The 27,343-nt window shown below is 42.1% G+C and overlaps 1 protein-coding gene across 1 annotated transcript; it reads left to right on the top strand.

Annotated features, from left to right (window-relative positions):
- The first annotated feature begins 6,490 nt into the window (after positions 1–6,490).
- GRXCR2 (glutaredoxin and cysteine rich domain containing 2) lies at positions 6,491–26,525 on the top strand. The gene is made up of 3 exons (XM_004008918.5): positions 6,491–6,826; positions 14,292–14,513; positions 24,656–26,525. Exons 1-3 carry the CDS (start codon positions 6,491–6,493, stop codon positions 24,836–24,838), a joined length of 741 nt encoding a protein of 246 aa, XP_004008967.1. The 3' UTR covers positions 24,839–26,525.
- Positions 26,526–27,343: the final 818 nt, after the last annotated feature.

The raw sequence follows: 27,343 nt of genomic DNA, 5'->3' as shown, positions 1-27,343 counted from the left end.
TGACTCTATGGAGCCAATAAAAGCTCCTTGGAAAAACTGACCTTGTACCTTGCTTAAGGCTTTCTGGAAGCCCTACCAGGTGAATAAAGAAGGCTACTTCCAGAAAGGTCCAGAACCTTAGGATACTTTAAAAAAGAGAGGAATTCAGTCACCTCTTTAAATATACCGGGTGAAGTCTAATGTTGAGTTTTTGGTTTGGTTTCTTAGCCTGGAAAGGCTTTTAAAAGTCCAATCAAAGATTCCTTATGAAAAAGTACCAGCAAAGCAGATTTAAAGAGAATCTATGTGGTCAATCACTAGTCTTGCTGCATTCACCTAAATAATCAGGCCAAATTTAACGAGACTAAACACTTGCAGACAAATTTGTCTTATAGTGATTATCTTTGAGAGAAACGAGAGTGATTGTAGAGGAAATAATTATGCTTCATAGAAAATGATAGCACAACCCTGCGGATATTAGGTTCTAGTGCTGTTCATTGTCTTTGAGGTTTTGTTACATGCCTGTAAATCAACTGCATCCTGGGTTCTAGTTTCCTCAAATATCAGCTACAACTCTTCAAACTAATGTTTCCAATTTTCTCCCACATTTCTGATTTGGAATCATTAAGAACAAAGACTGCCTTTGAACCTCTTTGGAAGGGATCGTCCCAGGTCCTCCTCACTACCCAGATGGCAGTCAAAGTTCAGGGACTTGAACCCTGGATCTACAACCTCTAATTAAAAAGGGCTTCTCTAGACTTTTGGAATGGCACGCCAGCTGGAGATCTAAAATTAAAATTATCTGGGGAGGTTCCTTTCCAGAAGCTGATGACATCTTGAGGTGACCAGCTCTCTCAAGATCACAGTTCAAGATCTTAATCTCCAGTGTGAAAGCTTTATTCCTTTTTTTTTTTTTAAATTGCTTGCTTTCCTTCTCTGTTAATGCACTGGAAGACAGTATTCCTTAACTCTGGCAACTATCACAAAATCTATTGATAAGGCAATAGCTACATGACAGAAGTTCCTGGACTTTCTTGTGAAGGTAGTCTTAGATAATAGAACTGCTTTAGGTTACTTGTTGGCTGAACAAGGAGTCTATGTCATAGTAAATATCTCCTGCTGTCTCTAGACCAACACCTTTGGTGTTGTAGCAAATACAAGAAATTAACAAATAAGCCACTTGGCTAAAACAGGTTGATGCCTTTTCAGGTACATTCTTTGATTTATTAGATACCGACTGGTGTGGCTCCTGGGGTCCCTGGCTAAGAGTATACTTAAGTCTCTTGGTATTGTCCTCTTAGTAGTCCTACTCTTCAGGTAGTCTCCCTGGTGTGTTGTGCTTTGCTGCACTTAGTCACTCAGTCGTGTCCAACTCTTTGCAATCCTATGGATTGTGGCCCAGCAGGCTTCTCTGTCCATGGGGATTCTCCAGACAAGGATACTGGAGTGGGTTGCTATGCCCTCCTCCAGGGGATCTTCCCAACCCAGGGATCGAACCCAAGTCTCCCACATTGCAGGTGGATTCTTTACTATCTGAGCCACCAGGGAAGCCCAAGAATGCTGAAGTGGGTAGCCTATCCCTTCTCCAGGGGATCTTCCTGATCCAGGAATTGAACTGGGGTCTCCTGAAATGCAGGGGGATTCTTTACTAGCTGAACTTCTATCAGAGTTCTTAAGCGTGTGTTTATAGCCATCAGCAGTCCATCAGATTTTTTTTCCCCGCACTTGGAGAAACAAAACCCAGATGAACAACAAAACCAGTTCTTCTGTGGATCTGACATAATCTGTGAGTTTCACAATGAGACAAGAATGACTTAACTTTGATGGCGACTGATAGGGACACTAACGGCAACTGTTTGGTTAGTCTCTCACGTGTGAGGGGATGGCAAAAAGAGGGGGATTGTTAAATTAATTATACAAGGATGCTGTTAAATGGGTGTGGCTTTAGTGCCATGGGGGCCTGTGTCAGCGAGTCAGAGTCTAAGCCTGTAAATCTCTCACGGTCACAAAATCAAAAACTCCTAAGGCTGAGCAATCACAAACAGCTAGGCTTTGAGCTATTAGCCAAACAGTGATTGCCTTACTTTGCTTCTGTCTCTTCTTTATAAAAGCCTCTGCCCTTGGGACTTCCCTGGTAGTTCAGTGGTTAATAAGACTTCACCTTCTGATACAGGAGGTGTGGGATTGATCCCTGGGAGTTAAGATCCCACATGCCTCATGGCCAGAAAAACCAAAAGGTAAAACAGAAGTAACACTGTAACAAATTCAAGAAAGCCTTTAAAAACAGTCCACATTAAAAAAAAAATCTTCTAAAAAAATTGTCTCCACAAACTCATGTTGGTGGAGCACTCCTAACCACTTCTGGATTGATGCTGCCTGATTCAAATCAGTTTTGCTCATATAAACTCCTAAAATTAAAAAGAAAAATCATCTCCTTAAAATAAATTATTGGGTTGAAAGTAATGAATTTTTTTTTCATTTATTTTCCCCATGATTATCAAGGTAAGATAAGTTTATCATAGTCAAGTAAAATATAATGAAACTGGGAAGGAAGAAATAGTCTTTCAGAGTCTTCCACCTGGGGGCAACTCATGTTAATGTTTTGACATGATTTCTTCTGATTCATGCGGTTATTTTCTCTTCTAGTAAGGTTCAAGGATATGAACATTTTTAAGGCTTTGGATAATACTGCCAAAATTGCTTTCACTTTATCAATGTGTCCTCTTTCTGGGGGTAAGTTGTGACTGTCCTAAAAAAACCCCACGAACATCTAAAAATGATCAAATAAGCATGATTGTTTCCAAACTTCCATGATTTTGATCTAGCTCTCTAAAAGTCTGTTTGTGAACATGGGAATGGGCATAAAAATGTACAAAACAAATGTTACTTGGAATACTCATTGCCAGCTTTTGATTTTTTCACGTAACTAAAGGATTCATTTTTCATAGTCAGGATCCTATCCAATTCCATTGTGTTCATAATTCTAACTTAATTTAAGCTTAACACATTTTCAGTGTGGCACAAGTACAATTGTGCGAAATGCATCAACATATACACTCTGGAGAAGTCTACCCTTTTGAAAGGCTAACTTTTTAATGGTATTTATCCCACAGGCAGTGGGAAATGCCTGTTTAACAGGTAGTCATGGAGAAGGTGATGGCTCCCCACTCCTGCCTGGAAAATCCCATGGACGGAGGAGCCTGGTGGGCTGCAGTCTATGGGGTCATGAAGAGTCAGACACGACTGAGCGACTTCCCTTTCTCTTTTCACTTTCATGCCTTGGAGAAGGAAATGGCAACCCACTCCAGTGTTCTTGCCTGGAGAGTCCCAGGGAAGGGGGAGCCTGGTGGGCTGCCGTCTATGGGGTCACACAGAGTTGGACATGACCGAAACGACTTAGCAGCAGCAGCAGCATGGAAATCCACTCTGTTTCTTCTGGATAAAGATAGGCTGTCAGACATTTAGCTTGTTTCCTGGCAGGAATAGGGGAAAATGTTCTCCTAGTTAGGTCTTCCCACTCTTTTTCATGGCATGGTACCCTTGGGAATTAATGATGCTTGTTCTTTACACTGGAGGAAATAAATGAGGCTGATGTAATCCAGGGTGACTACCTGGAAGCCTGGGGTCCCACCGGCCTGTCCTGAGGACTGAGGGATCCATGCTCTAGGGTCCTGTCATCTGTTCATGACATGTCACGGCCAGCTCTGCGTCCGAGGGCCTCTACAGTCATGTATCATTTGATATTATGAAGGCATATCTTCCTTCCTTTCTTTCCTATTTTTCAGAGATTTATTTCTGAATTTATTTTGGCTGTGGCGGGTCTTCGATGCTGCGCATGCACCTTCTCTGGTTGCGGCGAGCAGGGGCTGCTCTGTGTTGTAGTGTGTGGGCATCTCTTTGCAGTGGCTTCTTGTGGAGCGTGAGCTCCAGGAGCACGGTCTTCAGCACTGCAGCGCTTGGGCTCAGCAGTTGTGGCGCACGGGGTTAGCTGCTCCCCAGCATGTGGGATCTTCTAGGATCAAGGATCGAACCAGTGTCTTGTGTGTTGCAAGGCAGATTCGTAACCCCTGGACCACCAGGGAAGCCTTCTTTCTTATTTTAAAATCTTGTTTCTCCCTCTCTGCTTGTTGGTATATGTGTGTTTATGTGTGTGTGTTTAATCTATTCCTTGCGTTGATTATGCAAAGACCCTATAACTGGGAACCCCTGCCTTAGTAGAAATGTAGATGTTTTTCTGATAACTTTTTGATTCTACCTCTGCAAAATATGCTTAGCTCCTGTTCCCAAAGTTTTATTTATTTGATTTCTCTCAGCTGGAAGTCATCCTGATTACTGAGTTCTATTAAATATCAGGAAAGTGAAAGTCACCCACTCGTGTCTGACTCTTGGTAACCCCATGGACTATACAGTCTGTGGAATTCTCCAGGCCAGAATACTGGAGTGGGTAGCCTTTCCCTTCTCCAAGGGATCTTCCCAACCCAGGGATCGAACCCAGGTCTCCTGCATTCCAGGCAGATTCTTTACCAGCTGAGCCACAAGGGAAGCCCGGGCACTTTGATAAAAACTAGGAATAGAAGAATGGTCAACACAGCTTGTGACTCTGAGTGTTCACAGTTTGGTGGAGGGGAACACTGGAGTGGTGAGAGAAAACAAGAAGTAGTTAATGGCAGTTGGTCCAAAGGCCCAGGTCTCCTCCCCGGGGCAGATGGGAAGGCTTCCTAGGAGCTGTAACGTTTGAGCTGTGACTTGAAGGATGAATGAAAGTTTGACATCCTAGTCAGGAAATAGAGTTTGTATTGGATAGGAGACAGAAATCCACGGTTTTGAGAAATAACTGAGCTGAGAGTATGCCTGGAACACCAATTCCAAGTGGCTCCTGAAAGAGAGACAAGGGTCAGTCTAGAGAGGAAGCAGGGTTCGGTTTTGAGGGACTTTGCTGCATGAAGTGTTAGGACTTTTCAGATTTGTGCTTTGGAAGCATCACTCTGGCATCTGTGTGGACGTTGGACTTGTGGATGGTGATGAGGTCACCAGGAGGCTGCCACAGCTCTGAAAACGGAAGTGACAAGGGCTTGACCTTGGGCTGGCTGGGTGCAGGTGGACGGAAGAAAGTAGTGGTGACAGAACCCATGGGAATGGCTTCAGGGGTAGAAGAGAAGTCCATCTGGGCAACCAAGTCAGTGAAGATGTCATTAGCAAAGACAGAAAAGGCTTAGCCTCCACCATGTCAGCTCTTCCAGTCCAACTCCTTCTTTTAGACCCAATCCAAGGGCCCTTTCTTTACAAGCCTTCTTCTATCCTTGTCTCCTGAGGGGCCACTGTATTCCCAGAATAGTTTTCTGGCAGTCAGCAGTGGACAGTTTGCTCCCTAAGCAGGAGGCTGTTATTTCCTATGTGTTAAGTCTGTTTCCTAAACTAGATTGTAGGACTATCATTCTCAAGCCCCATGTCATGTGCTTATTTGATATTCATCCTAGCAACTTTCTCAGTGTTGGCCATTTACTAGTGCTGTCTGGAGTAGGCAGTGGGGCCCATGCTATGATCGCAAATGAAATTGTAAATAAGCAATAGATATAAAGTGGGACTTCCCTGGAGGCTAAGATTCTGCACTCCCACTGCAGGGGACCCAGGTTCGATCCCTGGTCAGGGAACTAGATCCCACATACCACAGCTAAAGATCCTGTGTGCCACAATGAAGATTTAAGATCCTGTATGCTGCAACTAAGACCTGGTGCAGGCTAAATAAATAAACAGTTTAAAAATAAAATAGAAAGTAAAGGTATGTTGGTTAACGTAGGAGTAGAAAGTTCAGAGGGACCTGTGGCTTCCTTGTCTAGGGCTCCATGAGACACGATTGGAAAACTTTCAGCTTGGTGGACTGATCATGGGTTTTGGAGTTACTTAAGAACTGAGTTCGAACCCCCGCTCCATCACTTACTGGCTGGAATTGAGTAAACAAACGAAGAAGCTGCTCTGAGCCTGGCTTTCCCTTCTGTAAACACAGATAATAACACTTTCATTGCAGGTTTACTGTGAGGACAAAGTAAGGTAATGCATATAAAATCTCTGGCACCTCTTAAATGCTCACTAGGTCATAGTTATCACTTCCCTGGTGGCTCAGACGGTAAAGCGTCTTGGTTGTTGGTAAGGATAACAAGACCCTTGCTAACTGATCCCTACTGAAGTGGTTAGTTGTTAGTGTATATAAACCTACTCATGCTCACGTTAATAAAGCTGAGGTTGGGGTGAAGTTACGGGTGAGCCTGGGATTCAGGGGGCACCCGGTCTCGTCTTATGCTCCATCCGCTCCAGAAACCTGCAATCGCCTGCCTTTGCGTGGAGGTCTATCAATATTTAATATGTGGGTGTCAATTGCTGTAAACCGAGCACACCCCGGCACCCAACTTGAATTAATTATGTGCAGAAGGAGTGAAAACAAAATGCTTTTCTCAGAGCCCCACGTTCCACTGCTACACAGACGCCTGGAAGCCACAGGGTGAAACTTCTGCTGATGGAGGAGCCCGAGAAGAAGCTGGCCCAGAAGAGTGACGGCAAACCCCGGAAAGTCCGATTTAAAATCTCTTCCTCCTACAGCGGCCGTGTGTTGAAGCAAGTCTTTGAAGACGGGCAGGAATTAGAGTCACCAAAGGAGGAATACCCTCACAGTTTCCTCCAAGAGTCCCTTGAACCAATGGATGGTGTTTACGGATCTGGGGAGGTCCCGAAGCCCCAACCGTACTCTCCCAAGCTGACTGCTCAGAGGATCAGTGTGTTTCGAGAGGGTAGTGCCTACACCTTAGCAGGCAGCCAGCCTTTCTTCAATGATTACAAGGCCAATGACCATAAGGTTGGTATTGCCCCTGGTGTGCAAGCTTTAAGGACTAAAATGTGGTTAGAGAAACACCTAAATATTTCAGATTGTATCTTGCTTGTGCTTGAGTACCAACCAGAGCTTGTGTTGTTGTTTAGCCACTTAGTTGTATCTGACTCTTTTGTGACTTCATGGACTATAGCCCACCAGGCTCCTCTGTCCATGGGATTCTCCAGGCAAGAATACTGGAGTGGGTAGCCATAACCTCCTCCAGGGGATCTTCCTGACGAAGGGATGGAACACATCTTCTGTACATCTCCTGCACTGCAGGCAGATTCTTTACTGCTGAGCCACCAGGGAAGCCCAATCAGCTATAGGTACACCAAATGCAAAGCTGCCATCAGAATAATATTTTTGGGACAAAAATAACATTCTTGTTGACTACTTGTTGGAAAGTGCAAAAAGCATAGCTGGTATTCAAATTCCATCCAGGTTAACAAATTGTAATTGGGTGTTCAGCTGGGATGTCTTAGTAAGTAAATGAAATAGAGATACAGTGGTTTTCAGGTTGTCAGACTGCTGTTTTAGAAAATTATGCTGCAATGGGTTGCTCTTTTTGCTGGACGAGCTAAGTGTTTGAAGGTGCTCACTTTACTCCAGCCGACTATTTAATTTATGGTTTATCTATATCTTGCTTTGTTTCTTACCTCCCTCCTGCTGCCTGCTTTTTAATAATGCTTGTTTGTTTATTTCTTTTGCCTTTCTATTGCTTGTTAGCAGGAATCCTGGGTAGGTGGAACCCTGGGAAGAAATGGGAAAAGCAGATCAGCCAGAGGAAATGTTACATGTGGAAGACATTTGAGCTAATAGATAGATAGAAACATGTATTTTTCTGTGAATTTCAGTTATTTTCTCCAGTACCAAAGATCATCAAAAGCCCATACATGGTTTTCTTTGAAGCTAGAAGAGTCTGGAACATGTTCACTGATTTCCACAAACTAATAGGAGGTGTGCCTATGTTCTCTGCTGCAGGAGGACCATGAATGCCTTGGAAAAAAAAGCTTAAGCACAATTATATAATGTACCAGGTTACTAATGAATAGCACACCAGGATATGCTTTCATCTTTAAAGTGCAAAATTCAGGTCATTACTCTCTAATCATTTATATTGTTCTTTTCCTAAGGAAACAGCTTATATAGCGATAGCAGACAAATGTACCCGCCATGTTGGCATTAGTATAAGTTTAATTATGAGCATGTCCACATTTATCAAAGATAACACCAGGCTTCTTTTTGATATTCAAGGGGGCTGGAATGAACAATTCCTTTTGTTAGTGGAGTGGCTTCCTCATTAAAGACTGCTGCTGCTGCTAAGTCGCTTCAATCATGTCCAACTCTGTGCGACCCCATAGACGGCAGCCCACCAGGCTCCCCCGTCCCTGGGATTCTCCAGGAAAGAACACTGGAGTGGGTTGCCACTGCCTTCTCCAATGCATGAAAGTGAAAAGTGAAAGTGAAGTCACTCAGTCGTGTCTGACTCTTTTGTGTGTGTGTGTGTGTGTGTTTTGTGTGTGTGTCTGACTCTTAGCGACCCCATGGACTGCAGCCCACCAGGCTCCTCTGCTCATGGGATTTTCCAGGCAAGAGTACTGGAGTGGGGTGCCACTGCCTTCTCCGCATTAAGGCACTTCTGCATTAAAATCACATTCTACCTCATTGGGTCTTCTCCACAACCTTGAGGAGAAAGGTTGTGAAAAATGAAGAGTCGTTTCCATTTTACAAATGAGGAAAGTTGAGTTCCAGGTTGTAAGGGACTCATTAGGTACAGACTTAGAACAAGAATTTAGGTCTTCTAATTCACTATGTTCTTGGCCCTATGGAATGTTCTTTTAAAGAGAATAAGACCATTAATAATAGTGATGATAATGATTATAATAGTAACCATTTTTCAAGTGATTATTATGTCCTGGGTACTTGGTTATGTCTTGTACTTACAATACCTCTTTTTAACCAAGTCTCATTTGTAGCTTTAGAATTTATAAAGTCATAGTTTATACAAACCTCACACAAGTCCATGGTTTATGGTATTAGACTGCTTGACCTCCATCAGTCATGTGTCCCACTTGGCATTTATGTAAAAGTATGATTAGGCATGGACTTAATAAAACCAGACGCCTGAGTCTTACTGGCAGCACTGTACAGTGGTTTTAAGCACAGTACTCTCTAGACCAGTTTCAGGGTTTGATTTCTGCCTGGTCTAGTTATCCTTGGTTTCTTTGTGGCATGAACAAACGCCATATTCTGCTGCTAGCCAGTCTCTGGGTGTGAGAGCGGTCAGGTTGGATTTTTGCAGCTCCACCCACTGAAATAGGTTGTTAATGTGGTGCTTGGGAAAAATAAGGAAATGAGAGCTGAGAAGTCATGATTTTTCAATAGTGAATCCAACTGTGAAATAACTCTTAGTAAATATTGGCTTTGCAGCAACATTGGGTAGCAGTTAAGCACAGCAATTAAAAAGAAGGGTTCTGAACTTGAACAGATATTTGTATACCAGTGTTCATAGCAGCCCAGTTGCCCACAGGTGGAAGCAAATATCAATCAATAGGTGGATGAACAAACAAAACATGGTATATACATACAATAGACTATTATTCAGCTTAAAAGGAAGGAAATTTCAATACATGCTATAACATAGATGGATCTTAAGGACATTATGCTAAGTGAAGTAAACTGGTCACAAAAAGATAATTGTATGATTCCACTTGTATGAGGTACTAACATAGTCAAATTTGTAAGACAGAAAGTAGAATGGTGTTTGCCATGGGCTAGGGAGGGCAGAAGGTGGAGTTTAATGAGTACAGTTTCAGTTTGGAAATGAGAAAAAGTTCTGGACATGGGTGGTGGAGATGGCTGTACAACAGTGTAAAAGTGCTGATGCCCCTGGATTGTACCTTACAAAAGGTTAAAGTGGTAAATTTTATGTTATGTATATTTTATCATAATAAAATAATAATCATAAAAAGAAGGCTCTGATGTCAGTTAAACCTGGACTTGATGTCCGTCCAACCCACTTACTCTGTGAGCTTGGGCAAGCCACTTAACCTTATGATAATAAAAGTACATGGTTGCAAAGATTATTGTGATGATTAAAAATATAAAAGACATGAAAGTACTTAGCATTGTGCCTGGCACACATTGTATACGCTCGGTATGTGTTACCTACCACTGTGATAATGACCAGGTTCTTATTAAGGAAATATTGAGGCTTTTAAAATTTAATGTGATGGATAGAGAAGATCTTATAAACAGATATTTTAAGGATTTGAAACTGACTGAAGTGTATGTATGTGTGCATGCTGAGTCATGTCCAACTCTGTGATGCCATGGATTCTTGCTCACCAGGCTCCTCTGTCCATGGGATTTCCCAGGCAAGAGTACTGAAATGGACCGTCATTTCCTCCTCCAGGAGATCTTCCTGACCCAGGGATCGAACCTACGTCTCCTGCAACTCCTGCATTGGCAGGCGATCCTTTACCACTGAACACTTTATCCTAAGTATAAAGTGAAAGTGAAGTCGTTCAGTTGTGTCCGACTCTTTGCAACCCCATGGACTATAGCCTACGGGGCTCCTCCCTCCATGAGATTCTCCAGGCAAGAGTACTGGAGTGGGTTGCCATTTCCTTCTCCAGGGGATCTTCCCGACCCAGGGATCGAACCCAGGTCACCCGCATTCCAGGCAGACGCTTTAACCTCTGAGCCACCAGGGAAACCCTTACCCTAAGTATAAGGGTCATTAAAAAAGATGAAAGGGAGGGACTTCCCTGTGAACCAGGGGCTAAGACTCCATGCTCCCAACGCAGGGGGCTGGGATTCCATCTCTGGTCATGGAACTAGATTTTGCATGCTGCAACTAAAGATCTTGCATGCCGCAATTAAGACCTAGAGCAGCCAAAAAAGCTGGGGTGGGGGTGGGGGTGGGGAGGAGGAAGGAAAGTAACATTTATTGAACATGAACTTTCTGTACTGTTCTGCAATTTCATCCTTACAATAATTTTGGGAGGAAGAGTGTAACAAATTGGAAAAACAGAAGTTCATGGAGGTTAAATAACTTACTGACTTCACATAGTTGTCAAATAGAGTTTGAACTCAGATTTGTCCACCTCCAAAGCACACTGAGTTCCTAGTCCCAACAAGACATGTCTGCATTTAAACACAGAGCAGTGGAAGGTTGCATGCTCCCTGAATGGCAATCTCAGTCCCATTGCTTTTGACCTCAGAGTATTTATGAATACTTAATCTTATATAAGTTGACATTATGGGATTATGGAATAAAACAAAAACGTCCTGGCTCTATCTTGACCTTCTGTAATGTAAGAGTGAGTGTTCCTCAAGGGCACTGGAGTGTAACTGGATAATCTGAACTTTAGTTACACCGAGAGTTTCTTTAGATGCAAGGAAGAACTTGGCTGTCATGGTAACTGAAACATAAACACACCTTAAAGGTGATTTGGGATCCTCCATCCTGGGAGTATATTAAAAATAAATTTACTATCCTGTGTGTCTCAGATGTTGTCCAGCTGAGAGACAGGAGGTCGGGCCAGATAAGCGAAGTGTTTTTTTTTTTTTTTTCCATATGTTAAGAATTTTGAAAAACTAGCCTTTTGTATGAAAAAAACTTCTGAGTAACTGAACCTCTTCGGCTATTACTGGAAATAGAAATGGAACCTTCCAAAGGTACCACCATCTTTATCTTCTGATGCTCAGAAACTGATAGTCCAGAGTGTGAAACAGGAACCCAGCATGTATCAAACAATAGGAAATGGAAGCTGCCACATGATCTCTTGATGAGAGGGAGAGGACACAGGGCCAGGTAGGAAGCTTGTGGCTTCATTAATAATTATTGAAAACTCTGTGGGTGTTTCAAGGAAGGGGACCTGAAGATTGAAGTCCTGCTCAAGCCAGGTTGTGCCTGAATGTATGAGGGCTAAATAGGAGACTGCTTAACTGTGGCATGTAAACAGATTTGGTTTATATAGTTCTGTAAAAGCAGGGCAAAACATTTCATGCTGGAGAATGTAGCTATGTAGCATGATTAATACCAACTGCAGTAAAAGCACTCATCATTTGGATATATCTTCAGCTTTTGCACACTCTAACATATTTTTCATTGTGCCCTCACCCTTGGATGTTGGTATAATTAGCCTCAGGGATGAGAGTTAAAACACTTAACCACAGGAACATTGAGGTCAGCACAGAAATCAGGAGAGTGTTGGGGCAGGGTTCTGATACCTGGGGTCCTGAGCATTAATGTCTACACCGCTGGGTCTGTGGGTGTGAGAGGCTCCCTTGGGAAAGAAATTTGAGAAACAGGAAGGTGCTCAGGAGTCTCAGGACAGCACCTAATTATCAGCTAGTATGGAAGTATTTGTATATTTTAATCACTACTTTATTTGTGGTGGTGCCCACCATTTGGCTGTCAGCCCATTTGCATGAGAACACTGGGGTCCTGAGAGACCAAATGGCTCTCCTGTATCTCACAATTGGTGGACAGTGGGGCTGGGATACAGCGTTGTTTCCTCTCTAAGCTATCTGTGAAGAAGTATGTGTTCTTAGTTAACTGACATCTAAACATGTCCTGCCCAGACTCCTACTGCACTGTAGAATTGTCCAAGTTGTTTCTCAGAAAATGATGAAGTAACAGATGATAAATCTATAGAAGGGAACATAAGCTATTAATAATGATGCTGCAGGCTTCCTAGGTGGTGCAATTGATAAAAAATGCACCTTCCAATGTAGGAGGTGCAAGAGATGAAGTTTCAATCCCTGGGTCAAAAATATTCCTGGAGAGCCAAATGGCAACCCACTCCAGTATTCTTGCCTGGGAAATCCCATGGACAGAGGCGCCTGGTGGGCCACAATCCATGGGGTTGCAGAGAATTGGACATGACTGAACACGCACACACAGTATTTTTATTGACATAAAAATGTCGATCATATATGAATAATGAACACACACAACATATATATGTATAATCTTACTTGGTGGAGGAGGTGTTTGTGAATAGTATAGGGTAGGTGCTAAGAATATGGACCTTAGAGTGAGACAGACTTGAGTTTAAATTCCAGCCACAAACCCTGAATAACTCTGCAAGTTTGGAAAGCTCTTAACCTTACTGAGCCTCAGTCTCTTCTTCTATAAAATGTATAGAAATCATTGCCTCAGTATCATAGGGATTTTAGGGAGGGAAGTGAGGTAATGTTTGTAAAATGCTTAGCATGATGCCTGATGTTAAATAAATGTTATCCACAAATAGCAAGGAGATCCAAACAGTCCATTCTAAAGGAGATCATCCCTGGGTGTTCTTTGGAAGGAATGATGCTAAAGCTGAAACTCCAGTACTTTGGCCACCTCATGTGAAGAGTTGACTCATTGGAAAAGACTCTGATGCTGGGAGGGATTAGGGGGAGGAGGAAAAGGGAACAACAGAAGATGAGATGGCTGGATGGCATCACCGACTCAATGGCTGTGAGTTTGAATGAACTCCGGGAGATGGTGATGGACAGGGAGGCCTGGCATGCTGCGATTCATGGGGTCGCAGAGTCAGACACGACTGAGCGACTGAAGTGAACTGAACAGTACATTCAATAAATTGTATCTACTATTATTGCTTATAGGACTTCCCAGGTAGCTCAGACAGTAAAGAATCTGTCCGCGGTGCGGGAGACCCAGTTTCAATCTCTTGTTGGGAAGATCCTCTGGAGAAGGGAATGGCAAGCCACTTCAGTATTCTTGCCTGGAGAATTTCATGGACAGAGGAGCCTGGCGGGCTACAATCCATGGGATTGCAAAGAGTCAGACATGACTGAGTGGCTAACACACACATTATTACTTATGCATAAAATTTTGGAGAGAGATTTATTTATTTAAAAAATTCAATTTATTAATTTCTTACAATCAAATACTGCCAGCTAGCATTACTTCCGCTCATGCATCATTAAAAACAAAAGGATATTTCCTTGGTATTTTCAAATGATGTATTATACAATAAACAAAAAAAGCCAGAACTTAAAAATGTATCCTTAATTAATTACATAAAGCGGTAAATTGTTTAAGAAGCATAACTAATAATTTGGTTTCTGAGAGATTTATTTTTTAAAAGCATTCCTATATATGCATAAATCTCTCACTCTGCCCAGCCCTGCACCAGCTCCCATGGTATGTAGTAGGAATAGAAGCTCAGGACCTTGTCCTGCAGAGCCCTGCATTGTAGTTATGTGATTAGTTCAGCTTTGATTGGTTACTATCAACAGGAAATAAGAAGCTGGCGATCAGGGTTTTCAGACAGAACAGAGAATCCAGGGAATGAATTATAGTTTGGGGTTGTGATGGGACCCTGAGTGCTGGATGGATGGTATATATCTTTCCTGGGATGTTGAAGGGGTTCTGCAGCTCTGTATTTGGTGACTGGGGCATCACCAAGCTCATTCTTCGTGTCTTTAGTCTCCACCTATTATAGATTTTGGAAAGATAATCATCTACACGAATAACCTGAAAATCATTCGAACTCCAATGGACAAGAGAGATTTCATGAGGAAAATGCTGCAAAAGGAAGAGGAGGCCGAGGAAGAGTCTCTGATGAGCAAAGAAGAAATCTGTGCACACCAGAACCATGGTCCTTTGCCAGAGATGGAAGGCGCCTTCCCCCATAACCAGTACCCACAGGTGTGTCCCCACAGTTCACTGCTCCGTGCAGGGCTGGCCCTAGAGCTGTGGCCTCCAAATTGTTTTGATTGTGTACTCTTTAATGTACGGTTGAATATGAATACCTAAGATGTCTAAATGTTAATGATACTGAGGAATTTTCACTTTCTTTTATTTTAGTGTTTTATCATATTTTATTGTTAGCAATAACAGTTACAAGTTCATACTGTAAATACAATTTGAATTATTTTGAATGATTTCTTTAAAGATCTGATTAGGTGTTTTCACTATTGTTCTGATTTATTGTTTCACTATTGATCTGATTTATTGTTTTCACTTTCTAGTGTGGCTCAGAGCAACCTGTTCTAGACATGGAAGAAAAAAGTTACCTCTGTCCTTTTCTTATGGGTTTGCTTGTGGTTCTATTATTGGTTAATACTCAACCCACAGTTTCCCTGAAGAAATCCAACAAAGCTACTTGTCTTTAGATTTCATGGAGATTCAGTTCAGTTCAGTTGCTGAGTTGTGTCCGACTGTTTGAGACCCCATGGACTGTAGCACAACAGGCTTTCCTGTCCATCACCAACTCCCGGAGTTTGCTCAAACTCATATCCATTGAGTCAGTGATGCAATCCAACCATTTCATCCTCTGTCGTACCCTTCTCCTGCCTTCAATCCTTCACAGCATCAGGGTCTTTCCCAAGGAGTCAGTTCTTTGCATCAGGTGGCCAAAGTATTGGAGCTTCAGCTTCAACATCAGTCCTTCCAATGAATATTCAGGACTGATTTCCTTTAGGATGGACTGGTTGGATCTCCTTGCAGTCCAAGGGACTCTCAAGAGTCTTCTCCAACAGCACAGTTCAAAAGCATCAATTATTCAGTGCTCAGCTTTCTTTATAGCCCAACTCTCACATCCATACATGACCACTGGAAAAACCATAGCTTTGACTAGACAGACCTTTGTTGGCAAAGTAATGTCTCTGCTTTATAATATGCTGTCTAGGTTGGTCATAGCTTTTCTTCCAAAGAGCAAGTGTCTTAATTTCATGGCTGCAATCACCATCTGCAGTGATTTTGGAGCCCAAGGAGCAAAATCTCTCACTGTTTCCATTATTTCCCCATCTGTTTGCCATGAAGTGATGGGACTGGATGCCATGATCTTAAGTTTTTAAATGTTGAGTTTTAAGCCAACTTTTTCACTCTTCTCTTTCATTTTCATCAAAGGGCTCTTTAGTTCTTCTTCACTTTCTGCCATAAGAGTGGTGTCATTTGTGAATCTGAGGTTGTTGATTCCTGGCAATCTTGATTCCAGCCTGTTCTTCATCCGGCCCAGTGTTTCTCATGATGTACTCTGCATATAAGTTAAATAAGCAGGGTGACAATATACAGCCTTGATGTACTCCTTTTCCAATTTGGAACTGGTTCATTATTCCATGTCTGGTTCTAACTGTTGCTTCTTGACCTGAATACAGATTTCTCAGGAGGTAGGTTAGGTGGTCTAGTATTCCCATCTCTGGAAGAATTTCCCACAATTTATTGTGATCCACATAGTCAAAGGCTTTAGGCGTAGTCAATAAAGCAGAAGTTGATGTTTTTTTGGAACTCTCTTGCTTTTTTGATAATACAATGGATGTTGGCAATTTGATTTCTGGTTCCTCTGCCTTTTGTAAATCCAACTTGAACATCTGGAATTTCAAAGTTCATGTACTATTGAAGCCTGGCATGGAGAATTTTGAGCATTACTTTACTAGCATGGGAGATGAGTGCAATTGTGCAGTAGTTTGAGCATTCTTTGACATTGCCTTTCTTTGGGATTGGAATGAAAACTGACCTTTTCCAGTCCTGTGGCCACTGATGTGGCCACCGTTTTCCAAATTTGCTGGCATGTTGAGTGCAGCACTTTCATAGTATCATCTTAGAGGATTTGAAATAGATCAACTGGAATTCCATCACCTCCACTGGCTTTGTTCGTAGTGATGCTTCCTAAGCCCACTTGACTTCAAATTCCAGGATGTCTGGCTCTAGGTGAGTAATCACACCATCGTGATTATCTGGGTTGTGAAGATCTTTTTTGTATAGTTCTTCTGTGTACTCTTGTCACTTCTTAGTATCTTCTGCTTCTGTTAGGTCCATACCACTTCTGTCCTTTATTGTGCCCATCTTTGCATGAAAGGGATTCCCTGATGGCTCAGAGGATAAAGCATCTGCCTACAATGCAAGAGACCCAGGTTTGATCCCTGGGTTGGGAAGATCCCCTGGAGAAGAAAATGGCAACCCACTCCAGTATTCTTGCCCGGAGAATCCCACAGACAGAGGAGCCTGGCGGGCTACAGTTCACAGGGTCACAAAGAGTTGCACACGACTGAGTGACTTCACTTTCTTTGCATGAAATGTTCCCTTCATATCTCTAATTTTCTTGAGGAGATCTCTAGTCTTTCCCATTCTATTGTTTCCCTCTATTTCTTTGCATTGATCACTGAGGAAGGCTTTCTTATCTCTCCTTGCTATTCTTTGGAACTCTGCATTCAAATGGGTGTATCTTTCCTTTTTTCCTTTGCCTTTAGCTTCTCTTCTTTTCTCAATTATTTGTAAGGCCTTCTCAGACAACCTTTCTGCCTTTTTGTGCTTTTTATTCTTGGGCATGATCTTGTACAAAATCACGAACCTCTATCCACAGTTCTTCAGGCATTCTCTCATGGAGATTAGTTTAGCTAAAACTAAGCAATAGCTTCTATAAGTCCACTAGACCAGAAATTCATGAACCACAACATGTTGTAACATGCTGAAAGTGAGTGAAAGAGCCGGGTTATCATTGTCACTTTATGTAAAATGAGAGAACTCTACATTATGCATGCAACAGGGTCTCTTGGGTGCTACATTTGTTAAGTTAAGCCCAACCTAGTGAGGGTGCTGGTGTTACCTTATTTATTAAAAATGGATATCACATTTTCTTTTGAAAATATTATTAAAGCTTCTTACATTCTTTTAGTTCAAATGTTTTTTTCTCTTCACACCTTTCAAAGGTGTGCATTCCTTAGAAGCCATTGCTTAGACATGCTGAGACGAGCAGGAAGGTGATGACATTCAGGAGTTCACAGTGTGAAGTTGAGAGTGGGAAAAGCAATTTTGGTGAATGTAAGCAAAGAGAGTAAAAGCTTAGAAGACAGCAGAAATGAATTTTCCCTCCTTAGAGTCCATCTCTTGGAACTTGAAGCTGAACCTCCCATGGGTTAGCATGACAAAATGGGCCAGGGTCTTCCTCATACCGTACCGTATCGTAACTTGAGTGATGTCCCCACCCTGGGAGGGTTTAGGGGAGAGGAAGGAGAAGGCCATGACCAGACTCCAGTTCTGCTCACAGCCATTCCTTTCTCTTTCACACCTGACCTCATACTTGATAAGATATATCTGAAATGCAAATCTGATCATGTGACCCCCTTCCTCATCCTTTCCCCTACCCCAAAACTTTCAGTGGCCACTCATTACTTGGGATAAAGCTGAAACTCCTCACTAGTTCTAGAAAGCACTGTGGACTTGCCTTCTCCAGCCTCACGACTTAAACAGATCTCTACTCATTCTCTCTGCCCCAGACCCACTGCCCATCTGCTTACCCCTCAGATGCTGTTTGTTCTTTTCTAGCAGAGCCTACTTCCTTGTTCCTAGAATATTCTCCGGACACCTTATCTCCTTGCCCACAGCCCCTTGAGATCTCGGTGGAGGCATTACTTCCTCAGAGAGATTTCTCCTGGCTTCCGTGAGGATAAAAATCCACGAGGATGGACTTCTTGAGTTCCTGTGCTCCCTGCCCCCACATTTGTAATCTTACATTTATTTGTGCGATTGTTTGGTTAATGCTTGCTCTTACTCACTGGGATTTGGTCTTTGTGAGGGCAGGGAGAATGCTTACGTCAGGTGTGACATAGTAGTTCCAATGCCAAAAAAAAAAAAAAAAAAAAGTAGAGCCTGGCATCTAATTAGGTGCTCAGTAAATAGTAGGTAAATATTTGTGGAATTTGGAGCTAAGTGCCAAATGATAAGAAATATTTTTCCTTCTCTTACCTTCTCTATAGTACTATTCAGAACCTAGCCTAGCAGAAAGGCAGACAGCTGAACTTTGCAATACTAAGCGTCACCATCCCACTTTGAAATTCATTAATTCTGTTCTTTTTCCATACCATATCGTAACTTGTAAGAGCATGTATTTTCAGAAGAGGACCAGAAATGCAGGTCACACTGCAGGCCCGAATGAAAAAGCAACAACAGGCCTGCCATGGCAATTACCTTTAAATTCGATCTGGAGAGAACTATGTTTGTTTGTTTGTTTGTTTGTGTTTTTTTTGGCTCTAATGCCATAAACTAGGACAGAGGTGTGTAGCAAAAAGTTCCCATGAAAGGTTGTACTTGCCTGTCCTCTAAGCTCTGTTTTAAATTGTTATTTGTTTGCCCCCTCTCTCATGCAGTAAATGCCCAGACAACTTTTATTCTAAAATACAGGGTCAGAGAATATCAAGGAGCCCATTCTGACCAAGAGACTCTTTGTTGTATTATATGGAACAGGGAGACAGTAGGGTCTTCCTTGATGAAAGAGCAGGGCCAGGCTAAAAGCCAGGCTAAACTTGAACCTCTATATTAACTACAAAAGAAAAGGAGAGGAATAATTGAATTGAGCCACAGGGGAAAGTAGAAGAGGAAAAATCTGGCCTTGTAATCAGTGGGCTTGAGACCATAAGTCATCTGGACTTCTTTATGCTTTATGTGATCTTACCTTTGAAACAAAATGAAAATAACAATAGCTACCATTTTAATACAAAATTTTAAAATCATTTAAAAATTTTATTTATTTATTTTTGACTGCTCTGTGTCTTCATTGCTTTGTGTGGGCTTTAGCTGCGACAAGCAGGGGCTACTCTTGACTGTGATGCTCAAACTTCTCATTGCAGTGGCTTCTCTTGTTGCAGAGCGCAAGCTCTAGGCACGCAGGCTGCAGTAGTCGCGGCTCTCCGGCTCTCAAGTGCAGTCTCTGTAGTTACGGCTCACGGGCTCGAAAGCGCAGGCTCGGTAGTTGTGGCACATGGGATTACTTGCTCTGTGGCGTGTGGAATATTCCTACACCAGGAGTTGAACCTGTGTCCCCTTGCAGTGTTAGGCAGGTTCTTATCCACTGCATCACCAGGGAAGTCCTGCCATTTTTGGAGGGTTCATGTTAGCCAGGCATCATGCCCATGTAATAGTCCATTTCATTCTTGTAAGGACTCTGTTTGGTAGCTATTATCTGTAGCCTCATTCTGCTGCTGAGGAAATAAGGGCTCAGAGAAATTAAGTAACTTGCCAGAGGTCACCAGAGTCAGTAGTCAAACTCAGGTCCATCTGGTCTTAATCACGCTGCTCATCAACCCCCAGAGTGGCTCTGATTCCCATCTTAAAGGCTGAGTCTCTGATGAAAGCCCTTTTCTTGGTCCTGGAGCTAGTGAGAGATGGTTTGGGTAGGTTTGTGGGTTCTAGACCCTAAGCTATGCTGTGCAGCTATGCTCTATGTTCTTTTACTAAATATTTTCTGTGGAGAATTTTTTGAAATATCAAGAATGGTAGACAGATGCTATCATGCATGTCTAGTATAGAGCAGAGGCTGAATAAATACCTGTTGAATTAACTGAATAATTAAAAAGGATACGGAAAAGAAACAGTTGGAAGAAGTGTGGTAACTAGGCTAAGAGTGGAAACTCCAGTGAAACCTCTAGCAATGCATCAAATAACCATTGACATAAGATGAGATTTGACTGAGATTTGTTCTTGTTCTTTGTGACTTGCTCACCAAGTCATTTAGTTAATCTTTCACCCTGGCATTCTATCCAAATGAATTTTTGGATTGCGCGTATAGCATTATGGTAGGATTTTACTGTATTTTCTTTGACAACATTGACTTATATCATTAAAATCTCACTGAGATCACAGGACTTCCCTGGCAGTCCAGTGGTTAAGATTCAGGGGACTGGGTTTGATCCCTGCTCAGGGAACTAAGATCCTGCATGCTGCTCAGCACAGCCAAAAATAAATAAGTAAATCTCAGCGGAATCAAGTGCAAAACAAAACCATGATGGATTTGGCAGGAAAAAGAAGGAGCATGGCAATTTAATTTTGGCAGATATATTTATAAGACCCTGAGATATGTATAAGGACCCTGATGCTGGGAAAGGTTGAGGGCATGAAGAGAAGGGAGTAACAGAGGGTGAGATGGTTGGATGGTATCACCAATTCAATGGACATGAGTTTGAGCAAACTTCAGGAGACAGTGAAAGACAGAGGAGCCTGGTATAGTGTAGACCATGGGGTCACAAAATGTCAGACATGACTTAGCGACTAAACAACAACAAATATTTTTTTTGCATACTTTAAGGGAAGAAAACAAATTTCCCCACTTTAAGAATATGGCAACAATCAATGAAGTACTATAAAAGGTGCTTGAATATCATCTGGGACTTTTGTCAGCTGGATAATCACTTCCATTCCCTACATCTAGAATAAATAAAATAAAACTCAGTATCTTCTTAGGCACTTTGCAGTGCAATGGGGCTATTTTCAGAACTTAGGCCTCCCTTTTCAGAGATGATTTTTATTCTAGGGTTACCAAAGAAAGCTGTGCTAGCTGATTGAGCCACCCAGTGGACTTCAGCTCTCTTGTTAGTTCCTGGAATTTAAGAACAGTAAGGGCTTGCCAGATATTGTTGTTTTGTTTATTTATTTATTTTTACTGTGCCAGGCATTGTGCTGCCCCAGGAAATGATGGAGAAAGGAACCAGCCTGGAGCACTTCCTATCTAGTCAGCAGAAACTTTCAGGGGGATGTGAGACCTCCCAGGCTGGGGGCAGTAAAGGAGGATGGAACTCCTTGTCTGGAAGTGTGAGTGGGCAAGCCTTCCTGGAGGAAGGACTGCTGAGCTGACATCTGAGAACAGGCTGGGTTGGCTGGGTTGAGAGTGGGAAAAGGTCCCTCCAGATCAACTAGAGAGATACCCAAGAATGAGAGCCTGATGAAAGAAGTAACTGAGAATGTACATATAAGAAGATTGGGTTTTAATCTGAAGTTGATCTGGTGGGTAGGTGTTCATGACAAGGTTTCCTGGGTGCTTTCCATGTGGCAATCGCAGCTGTAAGTAGCTTCATGAGATTGGCATCTATGGGGAGCATATCCCACAAGACCAGAGGCAGAGACTGCTGAATTCATGCCAGAATTGATAGGCGTCTGGATTAGGATTGTGGTTATGGAAAATGGGAAATGGGACGGGGATGTGAGAGATGTTCAAAAGATGAAATAGATAGGAATTGGTGCTGAATCCACCTGGTATTGACCTGGTATTGTCCCTTATTTCTTAGAAGGCTCATGGTCTGTGCATGGTCATGGCATGGAAGAGCAAAAATTGCAAATTTCCTTGAGCTGTCTTAGGGGAAGAGCATGACCATAGCCAAGGGACACAGTCTGATGCCCCTAGGAGGAGAGCAGTCAAGATCTACAGATTTACTGGCAAGTTTTAGAAACAACTGATTTAAACGGAGAACCTATCCTATGTCAGATAATATACTATAGCATTTACGTAGCCTCATTTAATATTCCAGCTACTCAGATAAGTAAGCAATACCTGCTGAGATCAGAGGTTGTTATTCTCTCACTAAGTTGTGTCCGACTCTTTGTGACCCCATGGTCTGCAGCGTGCCAGCTTCCCTGTCCTTTACTATCTCCTGGAGCTTGCTCAAGCTCATGTTCATTGAGTCAGTGATACTATCTAACCATCTCGTCCTCTGTCATCCCCTTCTTCTCGTGCCCTCAATTTTTCCCAGCATCAGGGTCTTTTCCAATGAGTTGTCTTTTCTCATCAGGTGGTCAAAATATTGGAGTTTCAGCATCAGTATTTCCAATGAATATTCAGGGTTGATTTCCTTTAGGATTGATTGGTTTGATCTCCTTGCTGTCCAAGGGACTCTTAAGAGTCTCCTCCAGCACTATAGTTCAAAAGCATCAGTTCTTTGGCACTCAGCCTTCTTTATGATCCAACCTCTCACATTCATAGATGACTACTGGAAAAACCATAGTTTTGACTAGATGGACCTTTGTTGGCAAAGTGATATCTCTGCTTTTTTTAATATGCTGTCTAGGTTTTTGTCATAACTTTTCTTCCAAGGAGCAAGTGTCTTTTAATTTCATGGCTGCAGTCACCATCCGTGGTGATTTTGGAGCCCAAGAAAATAAAATATGTCACTGTTTCCATTGCTTCCCCATCTATTTGCCATGAAGTGATGAGACCGGATGCCGTGATCTTAGTTTTTTGAATGCTGAGTTTCAAGCCAGCTTTTTTACTTCCTCTTTCACCCTCATCAAGAGACTCTTTAGTTCCTCTTCACTTTCTGCCTTTAGAGTGGTATCATTTGCATATCTGAGGTTCTTGGTATTTCTCCTGGCAAACCCAATTCCAGCTTGTGGTTCATCCAGCCCAGGATTTTACATGATGTATTCTGCATATAAGTTAAACAAGAACGGTGACAATATATAGCCTTGGCGTACTCCTTTCCCAATTTTTAACCAGTTCATTGTTCCATTTCTGGATCTAACTGTTGCTTCTTGACCTGCATACAGGTTTCTCAGGAGGCAGGTAAGGTTGTATGCATACCATCTCTTTAAGAATTTTCCACAATTTGTTGTGATTCACACAGTCAAAGATTTAGTGTAGTCAATGAAGCAGAAGTAGATGGTTTCCTGGAATTCCCTTGCTTTTCTATGATCCAACAGATGTTGGCAATTTGATCTCTGGTTCCTCTGCGTTTTCTAAATCCAGCTTGTACATCTGAAAGTTCTCAGTTCACACACTGTTGAAGCCTAGCTTGAAGGATTTTGAGCACTACCTTGCTAGTGTGTGAAATGAGTGCCATTGTGTAGTAGTTTGAATATTCTTTGAGACTGCCTTTTTTGGGGATTGGAATGAAAACTGACCTTTCCTAGTCCTATGGCCACCGCTGAGTTTTCTAAATTTGCTGACGTGCAGAGTGCAGCACTTTAACAGCATCATCTTTTAGGATTTGAAGCAGCTCAGCTGGAATTCCATCACCTCTACTAGCTTCGTTCGTAGTAATGCGTCCTAAGGCTCACTAGACTTTACACTTTAAGATGTCTGGCTCTAGGTGAGTGATCATACCATTGTGGTTATCCAGGTATTAAGATCTTTTTTGTATCGTTCTTCTGTGTTTTCTTGCCACAGATTACAGTTAAAGAAACAGATTTAGGGTGGTTAATGGGAACTGTCCAAGGTGCACAGTTGATGTCAGAGGCAGGCCTCAGTTCCAGGCTGCTGACTTCAGAATGAAGCTCTTTAATCACGGAGCCTTGTCATGGTTCTCAAAGAGAATAAAGATAAAGTACTGCTGCAATTCAGCTCTAAGCTCTGAAGGGTTGCAACATTCACTCATGCATCCACTCAGGCACACAGGAAAACCTCCAGCGCCTGCTATTGGGTGACTGCGATGAGGGGGTAACATATGGAGTCCACAGAGCACGATCTCAAGTACCTGACTCTCAAGGAGCCATGCCTGCTTTCTCCTCTTCAAGCTGTGTGCCCACTGGCATATGACTGAGCTTCTCAGGATCTCTTTTTTCCGTCTGTAATACAGGGATGGTACTACTTCCACTATCTCACGGGGGTATTGTGAGGATTAGATGAGTTGTTGATAGAACTCTTAGAACAGCACCCAGGGAATTCCCTATCTGTCCAGTGGTTAGGACTCTGCACCGTTACTGCCAAGAGCCTGGGTTCAGAACAGTGCTTGGCACCTTCTAGGAGTTCTACAGGTGTCCTCTGTTTGGCAATGAGGAACAGGAAGTCCTTCCCTTACAGGCACAGACATAACATGTCAGATAGTGACAGAGAGATGAAGGTCCAGTTGGGGAGTACATGGCCTGGTGGCTGGGGCTGCAGTCTTAGAAAGGTCTTCTGGGTTAATCTCTGATAAAGTGCCATGATTGTTCTGTGCCCCTGGCCAGTTCCCCTCACTGGCATTTATGGGAAGCATTTTCCTTTAAAACTGACCCAGCCTTTGTGGGTTCCCAGGGCTGTGTTGACTTGCATGTGAACAATGGACTGAAACTGCTGCTGTAATATAACCCTGACCTGTCTCTTGCAGGAAGGGGAGCAGCCCGAGGACAACTGTTTCCACTGCCAAGGGTCGGGCAGTGCCACCTGCTCTCTGTGCCACGGCAGCAAGTTCTCGATGCTGGCCAACAGATTTAAGGAGTCCTATCGGGCCCTGCGGTGCCCTGCCTGCAATGAGAATGGCCTGCAGCCTTGCCAGGTCTGCAATCAATAGCCTGTGGGCTTTGTAGGTCCACTTTGATGGCGTCCTCCCTGAAGTTATTTCTGATAAACTGCTCCTCCTCCATCTCCTCCTCCCTCTCCCAGCAAGAAGCCATGGTGGCTGCAGCACTTCCACCACTGACACAACTCAGTTACTCCATCACATTTTGTGAGGCTGGTAACTTCTCCACGTGGGTCTAAGTGACAGAGGCATTTTTGAATTAGAGTCTGTTTTGAAGCTGTTCTAAAATGATCCTTCTAGAACCATGCACATGTATCTCACTTGACTTAGCTCAGTTTTCTCCTTGCACAAGTGAACAAATAAATGCGCAGTTCAGACAGCAGGTTGAAGTCATTTTCTGGTTGGGAGTTATTTTGCAAAATTATGCGATGAGAAAGGAATTAAAAAAACAACAACACAGGTTTCTTAGGAACTGAATTCCTGAATTTCTCAGGAAATGAAATGCTTGTAATGCATTTCAAATTGGTCAAATTCCATTTTTTAATTAAGCAGAAGAGGAAAGGGGTGCCCAATGCTGAATGCACTAGCATGTTACTGAAAACAAAATAGGAGGCACACGGTTCTTGCTGAAGACAGGCAAGCTGAGGAGGCCTTTGTTTCAAAGCTCTGAGTCTATCCCTTTGTGATGTGCTTGGGTAATATGCATGTGGGCACGACCAGTGCTGCTTCTTAGGACAAGATGAGATAAGATATTTCCGTGTGCCTCTGAACTACTGGGTTATAAGCCAAGTCAAAATCATTTATGATAAATTTGGTGCTTAAGTGTGTGTGTGTGTGTGTGTGTGTATGTGTATGTGCGTGTGTGTGTGTGATATGACTTCTCCCAGATCCCAAATTATTACCAAATAAATGAATTTATTTAAGGCTAAAATATAGCCATGATCTCTTCATAAAAGACTATGGATATATTATAGGTATCTATTGGAAATTAAAAAAAAGAAACTAGCCAAGGATGTTTAGCAATTATGTTTCTACTATCTATGAATACACATACTAAGAATAATGTTTCCTCTTAAAGTTGGTTGTAAAATTAGAAAAATAGTTTTGTTAATGAACTTTTGTAACTCTAACAGCCCCTCCCTTCCCCCTTGAGAAATCCGTTATCTATTGAGGTGCATCGCTTTTCTATGGTAATTATTTTGATTTTCTTAACTTTTTTAAGATTTGTTTGTTATTCTCTATATTCAGCTGTTAAGATACTTTAGTAGTGGAATGCTTTTCAGATAATATAAATACTTCTTATAAAAATGCTATTTGCATTGACATGGATGGTCCTAAAAACTGTCATACAAAGTCAAGTAAGTCAGTAAAACAAATATTGTATAGTAATACATATATGTGAAATCTAGAAAAATAGTACAGATGAACCTATTTGCAAGACAGAAATAGAAACACATACATAGAGAACAAATGTATGGACCCAGGTGGGGGAAAGGAGGGATGGGATAAATTGGGAGATTGGGATTGATATATACACACTATTGATACTATGTATAAACTAGATAACAAGTGAGAATCTGCTGTATAGCACAGGGAACTCTACTCAGTCCTCTGTGGTGGCCTAAATGGGAAGGAAATCCAAAAAAGGGGATATATATATATATACGTATAGCTGATTTACTTTCCTCTACAGCAGAAACCAATACAACACTGTAAAGTAACTATACTCCAATAAAAATTTTAAAAAAGATTACCTCTTGAAAAAAATATTAAAATATTTTTTGAAAACATGAGAATTGTGCCTGTTCTCTTTTAGCCAAAACAATGGAACTGTTGCTCACTGACTTTCTTTGCTTCTGTACTTTGCTGTTTCCTGACTGTTTATCTTTTCTTACAGCTATTGGCCCTTCCTGTCTTTCCAGATACCAGAGGAAAGAATGATGTCGAGAGACCCTAAGACTTTTAAGTATTCTTCTGCTTTTTAACAGGGACATTTGACAACAGATCCTATTTATTGGATGTGCAAGAAGGTATTACCCAGTGCTTGATGTGCAGTTACCCAGATGGGCACCATGCTTTGGTATCTTATGGGACTTAGAGTTTCGGTGGAGGAGACAGATATATAAACAGATAATTACCATACAGTGTGACAAGTTCTGGAAAGGGGAACTTCAGGGAGAATTTGGAGCACATAGAAGGGATACCTAGTATAGACTGAGTGGGGTTAGAGTGGCTTTCTAGAGGAAGTGGTGTGAACTCTGCTGGCTTCTTTTCCTTACTCCATGCTCTTAGGAGCCTTTAATATGTTTCATCTCATAATAAATATGTCTAGTAATGGTTAAATTTATTTATTCAGAAGTATTTATTGAGCACTGAGGATGTATTAGTAGACTAAACAGACCAAATCTTGGCCCCTGGGGAGCTTATACTTTGGTGGGGTGATATTGGCAAAATATATGTATTTAGAGACAATATGCTACTGGAGATCAGTGAAGAAATAACTCCAGAAAGAATGAAGAGATGGAGCCAAAGCAAAAACAACACCCAGTTGTGGAT

This window comes from Ovis aries, chromosome 5 (assembly GCF_016772045.2).
Source record: "Ovis aries strain OAR_USU_Benz2616 breed Rambouillet chromosome 5, ARS-UI_Ramb_v3.0, whole genome shotgun sequence".
NCBI classification, from domain to species: Eukaryota; Metazoa; Chordata; class Mammalia; order Artiodactyla; family Bovidae; genus Ovis; species Ovis aries.
Note: the sequence above shows the minus strand (reverse complement) of the source record. Positions and strands in the feature narration are given on the sequence as shown.

Excerpts from the sequence above, each read along its gene's own strand:
- GRXCR2 (XM_004008918.5), top strand. The coding sequence starts at position 6,491 with ATGGAGGAGCCCGAGAAGAAGCTGGCCCAGAAGAGTGACGGCAAACCC. Across the intron at positions 6,827-14,291 it reads ACAAGGCCAATGACCATAAG|TCTCCACCTATTATAGATTT; the intron begins GTTGGTATTGCC and ends TCGTGTCTTTAG. Across the intron at positions 14,514-24,655 it reads CCCATAACCAGTACCCACAG|GAAGGGGAGCAGCCCGAGGA; the intron begins GTGTGTCCCCAC and ends TGTCTCTTGCAG.